This window comes from Lepus europaeus, chromosome 1 (genome assembly GCF_033115175.1).
Source record: "Lepus europaeus isolate LE1 chromosome 1, mLepTim1.pri, whole genome shotgun sequence".
Classification (NCBI taxonomy): Eukaryota; Metazoa; Chordata; class Mammalia; order Lagomorpha; family Leporidae; genus Lepus; species Lepus europaeus.
Window position 1 is genome coordinate 118,885,701 of NC_084827.1, and position 5,708 is coordinate 118,891,408.

Consider the following 5,708-nt stretch of genomic DNA (forward strand, 5'->3'; position numbering starts at 1 on the left):
GGAAAAGTGTCGAAGGAAATGCTTCGCTGGGGTACTATCACATATCTGGAGATTCAAGTATTTCCCGGATCGCAGGGAACCCGGCCGTTGGGGAACGGTGCCGACAGAATCCCTCTCCACTCGGCGGCGATCCGTCAACCTTGCCCGCGCCTTCCCTTCCTTCTCCTTGTTTTCTTTTTCCTTCTCCTTGCCGGCCTCTCCTTCCCTGACCTAGCTGCGGCAACCTCATTAGCTCTCACTTTTTGCATCAAATATGCAAGACGCTCCCTCTCCGTGAACCCTGACGCCGAAGACCAAAAAGACCCCCGCGGTGGCGCGAGGGGGCGGTTGCACGATCGCCACCCGGTCCACCTCGGCTCTGTCCCTCCCCGGGAAGGCGGCCCCAGCCCGCCGGCCTCGCCCGCGCCCGCCGCGAACCACCTCACGCACACGCCGAGGCCGCTCGCGCTCTCGCCCGCCCTGCCGGCCCTCTCCTCAGACCTCTGTCCCGCTCCCCTGCGACAGGGCCCCCCACAAGCCGAGGCTGAGAGACGCCGTGCCGCCTCCTTGCACCCCGTTTACAGGAAAGAAAGGGCGGGTGGGAGAAAGGGGGCCGCAGCGGGACCCCCGGGGCAGACTCCCCGGCCCCGCACCGCGCACACCTCTCCCGTTTCTCCTTTGTCGCGGTTCTCCACTGCTGTGGCGGCGCGCTTCAGCGAGTACCCTGGGCCCCACGGCGCACAGCCAAGGCCCCAAACCTGGGAGGACTGCTCTGGGGGGTTCGGGAGGATTGTCTTCGGGGAGACCAAGAGCTCAGGACAGAGTTGGGGATGGGGGAGTGGGGTCTGGGCGGCGGGAAACAAACTTTAGAGGACAGAGAGGAGGGGAGATAGCTGGGCGGCAAATACAAAAATAGAAATAATTTGGGGGGACGCCCGCCAGGCTTCCGTGCCGGCTCCTTCCCCCCAACTCGGGGCAAGTTCCTTTCGGCCTCCCGCGCCCGGGGCGCCCCCTGGCGGCAGCGGTAGCAGCGGGCAGCGCACGGAGGGCACAGGGGCGCCCCGGGGGACGCCCGGGCACACGCAGAGCGCCAGGCGCGGCCCCCTGGCGGTTGCGACGTAGTTATCTGGTGAGCGGCGCCTCATCCCTCTGGTCCGGCGGGCTCACAGCCGTCTTGCTAAGCACGGCGGCCGAGTAGGGCAGGAAGCCGCTCTCGGAGCGCGGCGCCGCGGCGCTGCAACCGAAGTCCGAGGCCCCCGCAGCCCCTGTGCCGCCGCCGCCGCCGCCTCCGCCGCCGCCGCCGCCACCTCGGGAGCCCAGGGCCGCGGCGGCGGCCGCAGCGGCGGCGGCAGCCGACTGACTGCTGTGGCAACTGAGGCACGAGCAGGGCGCGGAGCCGCCGCTGGGGGGCGCCCCGGCGGCTGCCGCTGAGGAGGCCGCGGCCGCTGCCGCTGCCGCCGCGGCCGCGGCCGAGGCCGCGCTGTTGAGCCCGGCGGCGGCCGCGGGTGTCTGGTAGAGACCCGGGTGGCGGAAACTGCACAGCAGCTCCGGCCGGGAGTAGGGGTGCGAGAGGGCGCGGAAGGTGTCCAGCGGACGGATGGAGGTGGCAAAGGGTGACGAAGCGGCGGCCGCGGCTCCGGAGGCTGCGGCGGCCGCGGCCGCGGCCGTGACGCCCACGTGCGGGTAGTAGTGCAGCGGCACGTGAGAGTGGAAGGGGTAGGGCAGGCTTCCGGTGGCGGCCGCGTGCGTCATCATGTAGGTGTAGAAGCTGGGGTCGGCTGGGTGCGGCCACGACATGGCCAGGCGCTGCCGCTTGTCCTTCATGCGCCGATTCTGGAACCACACCTGCGGGGAGAGTCGCGCCGCGACCCGGGTTAGGGAGCGCCGCGTCTCGCCGGCCTCCACCCCGGCCCTTGCCTCCCTTTTCCCCGGCCCCCGCGCGGCCTAGCCTGGCCCGGCCTGCTGCGCTCTGACCGGGCCGGACCCCGAGTGCCCTGGCCAGCGGCGTGTGGGCCGCCGTGCGCGCCCTGTGGCAGCTCCCCGGCGCCTGCTGTTTCTCGTCCCAGTACAACCGCCGCTCTCCCTCCCGCCGCACGCCGGTGCCCAGCCTCGCCGAGCTTCCGTCTCTGAATCCCGGGATTTGCGCGGGGATTCTGGGCGGCCTCTGAAGGGAGGCTGCGGCGCAGCTTCCCCGCGAGGTCGCCGCGCGCAGTCTTGAGCCCTCCTGGCTGTAAGGCCCTGCCCCTAGGGGCACGAGTCTGATTTTGCAGGGATGATTTTGTGGAAATTGTGTGCCTTCCGTGAGCGGCGAAAGCAGTGTTCCCATAAACTGGAGACGGGGCTTTTCTACCCCTCCCAACGCAGTATCTAATAAAGACATCATTCTTCAGAACCCTAAATTAAAGTGAGCCCGACCAAACCGGAGGGAGACCCGCACAGCCCTCCCCTACCCCCCCGGGGGCGTCCCCTCTTCTTTCCTAGAGTGTCGAACGTTCCCTGACGGGTCCCCCACGTCGCCCAGCCTCCTGGCTCTCTCTGCCAGACGTAAAATAAAAGTCATATCCTAAAGATACCTATGAGTACGCACAATTTCGTTGTGTTCCTCCTTCCTCCACCCCCAAGGTTGCCCTTGTCCCTCCGCCCGCGACAAAAATATGTAGGAAACTACTTTCTCAATCGATTTTTTAAAAATACAGCATCCTTTTCTCCATGTTGTAACGATTTATGTGGCAAATAAATCTCCAAAATGAAGTTTCCCCTCTGATTCCTGCTGGAGGAACAAAGACCAGCCGGCTTCGCCGCCTGCGGGAAAGCGCTGCGGTGGGCGCTCGGGCAAAAGCCCGCGGAGGCCAGGGCGTGTTTCCAGCACCCACTCCTCTTTTCAGGGGTCTTACCGGCTCGGGTAGGCCAGCCAGCCGTTCGGGCTCGGCAGCAAAGAAACAAATAATCCAACTCCTTTGGCGACTACCGCCCGCGAATTTTCAGGCCCTCAGCTAAATCTAGCTAGCCAGAAAGAAGAAATGGGAAATAAAGAAATCAACCCAGACGCCCCGAGGGAGGCCAGAGTAGGCGCGCGGGGAACTCGATACCTTGATGGTGGTTTCGGGCAGGTTGAGCGCAGCGGCCAACTCGCACCGGCGCGGCCGCGACACGTAGTTCTCCCTGTAGAACTCTTTCTCCAGGCGCGCGATCTGTTCGCGAGTGAACGCTGTTCGGTAGCGCCGCACCTGATCCGCACCAGAGCCGGAACCCCCGAGCGCCGTGCCCGCGCCACTGCCTCCGCCGCCGCCGCCGCCGCCGCCGCCGCCTCCATGCAGGCTGCCCAGGCCTGAGCCCGACGCCGACGTCGTGGTGCCGGCTGCCGAGCCGCTCTCGGTGAACCCTGGCAAACAAACAGTAGAAAGTGCATGAGTCTCTGTGGCGCCCAAAGCCCTGCGCGTGGAAGGGGAGAACGGCGTCGCTCAGGAGAGTCGCTGCTGGAATGGCTGGAGTCTGTCGTGCTTATAAATTGCTGCCGTTAATGAAATCAATAAAGTTTGGGGAGCCCTTCATAACCAAGTAATAGGAACTGAATCGTGGAGGATTTGACGGTTTTGAACAATCGGAAATTTTCAAGCGGCCTGAAAATCGGCCGAGGGAAAACGCCTACTTTCGGGGCGCAGTTTGTTTCTGGCCTCTAACCTTTCTTTTGGGTTTGGCTACTATTTTAAGGTTCGAAACACAGCAGCAGCTCAAACTAGAGCCTTTAGTGGGTTGAATCTACGTTTCATCTCTGTGTATGTGTGTGTGTGTCACTGGACCAAGGGTCCAGCAGAGGCGCGCCTGGAGAGGCTCCCTCCGACTTACCCACAAGAATGCCCCCTCCATCTGACCCCGGGGGCTCAGAGGCGGCGGAGTTCAGAGTAGTTGCCCACGGACCCTTTCCCAGGAGCAACTCAGCCGCCGGCTGGAAGTCTGTCGGCTCGCCGGGGCTTTTAGACCCGAGCACACAAACATCTCTCAGACTCAATGCCAGAGCCGGCAGGCCTGGCGCCCTCGGCTCCTCGGGCCTGGGCGGCCCTGGGAGGTGGCACGGGCGCAGGACCTGAGGGCACGGTCCCTGGCGCGAGTCCCGCCCCTGCCTGAGCCAGCGCTGTCCGGCTCGCTTGCGAAGGGTCGGAGGGGCGCAAAGGCACCGGGAAGGACTGGCGGAGGGGGGTGGGGGTGGGCGCGGAGATGCCAGGAGGATGGGACTGGAGAGCGCGAAGCGGGCGGCACCGTTACCTTTGCCATTGTTTTCCTTAAGCGGTGCGGCGCCCAGGCCGCCGGGGGAGCGCAGCGCGGAGCAGCCCACCTCCACGTCGCTGCTCATGTCGGCCTCGGCGGCCGTCTCTGAATAATGACCCGGCTTCTTGCGGCTCTCTGCGGCGGAGGCGATTTCGGCGGAGACGGTGCTTTCGCTGCCCGGGTGCTGCAGGTTGAACAAAGTATCTATTTCGAATTTGCCCTTGGTGGGGAGGTCTCCCAGAGCGCCGTGCAGGGGGGCGGACGGCAGGCGCGGACTGAGCCGAGCCGGGTGCTGCGAATTTTCCAGGGCCTCGAGCACAGCATTGCCAGGAGTGTCGGACAAATTGGAGAACCTCTTGCCGGCCGTGGGGCTGTGCAGCCCTCTCTCCATCAGAATCATCTCCTTTCTTATTCTCTCCATCATCTCAGCTTTCTAAAAAATGTCACAGTGGCCCGGCTGTCCCGTCCTAACGATGGGCTGCGCCTGGGGCTAATTCTCATTCAGTCCCAGCGAGCGCCTCTAAATATTATTATCTCTTTTGGAGGGAGGCGGAAAAATTGTGGGATGCCAGAGCGAGGGAATGACTGGTCAAAATGACCCATACATCCTTCCGAGCCCGAGATGTCATTCATCAAAAAGTAGCGCCCGCTCGTCATTAAGGTACGAATGACGCCGTTCGAATAATCATTTATTGTAACAGGTTTATAAGCAAATAAATACACGCTCCTGTCAGTGGGTAATGAAGACGGCTTCAGAGCAGACAAATAGATCCAGGTAGGAGGCGAGAAGAGACAAGAAGTGAGGAAGAAGGCTCCGGTCCTTCGCCCGCTCCGAGCCGGTTCTGCTCGCCCGGGGGTTTGGCCTCGGGGGTGAAATTGACAGTCTGATTAATAGAGCGCGCCGCGGCACATTTCCCCCTTCATTTAGGGGCATCATTACGCTCGCAGTTTGCTGGGTTGCCCCTTAGGTCCTAATCATGCAGCTCCTTCCTCATTTTTCCTCGGACACAGATACGTGTTAAATAATAGATAATGCTTTGATTTTTCCAGAGTAGATCCTCGCGATGGATTAAAAAAAAAATTTACAAGCTGGGGGCGTGGGGGGGGGGGCAGGGGGAGGATGCAGGAAGAGTTGCGTAAGGAGACCTTGCGCCGCTCCTGTCTGGATCAGTTATCTCTCGGTTTTCGGAACCAAATATGTATTTTAGTTAACAAATAGGACGCTGCGTTTTCTCCCTCCCTACTTCTTCGCCTCAATACTCAGAGAGAGAGAGAGAGAGAGAGAGAGAGGAGAGGAGAGGAGAGGAGAGAGAGAAAGAGACAGGAGGAACTGGGAAACAGAGGGAGGGAGAAAGAGAGAGAGAGAGAGAGAGAGAGAGAGAGAGAGAGAGAGAGAGTCCTATCTCATAGAGTTTTGAAAGCGCTTTCTTGCTACGTGGCCGGGGAGGTGCGTTGGACCCGCG

General features: G+C 62.3%; 1 protein-coding gene across 1 annotated transcript; it reads right to left on the reverse strand.

Annotated features, from left to right (window-relative positions):
- Positions 1 to 1,101: 1,101 nt before the first annotated feature.
- EVX2 (even-skipped homeobox 2) lies at positions 1,102 to 4,669 on the reverse strand. The gene is made up of 3 exons (XM_062200563.1): positions 4,243 to 4,669; positions 3,069 to 3,361; positions 1,102 to 1,824 (listed from the first exon to the last, which is right to left on the reverse strand). The coding sequence occupies exons 1-3, from the start codon at positions 4,667 to 4,669 to the stop codon at positions 1,102 to 1,104; spliced, it is 1,443 nt and encodes a 480-aa protein (XP_062056547.1).
- Between the last annotated feature and the right edge of the window lie 1,039 nt (positions 4,670 to 5,708).

What these genes read in the sequence shown, in the direction of transcription:
- EVX2 (XM_062200563.1), bottom strand. Translation starts at nt 4,669, where the DNA reads ATGATGGAGAGAATAAGAAAGGAGATGATTCTGATGGAGAGAGGGCTG. An exon ending in TAAGGAAAACAATGGCAAAG is followed by an intron (nt 3,362 to 4,242) that starts GTAACGGTGCCG and finishes TTTGTTTGCCAG; the next exon opens with GGTTCACCGAGAGCGGCTCG. An exon ending in TGCCCGAAACCACCATCAAG is followed by an intron (nt 1,825 to 3,068) that starts GTATCGAGTTCC and finishes CTCTCCCCGCAG; the next exon opens with GTGTGGTTCCAGAATCGGCG.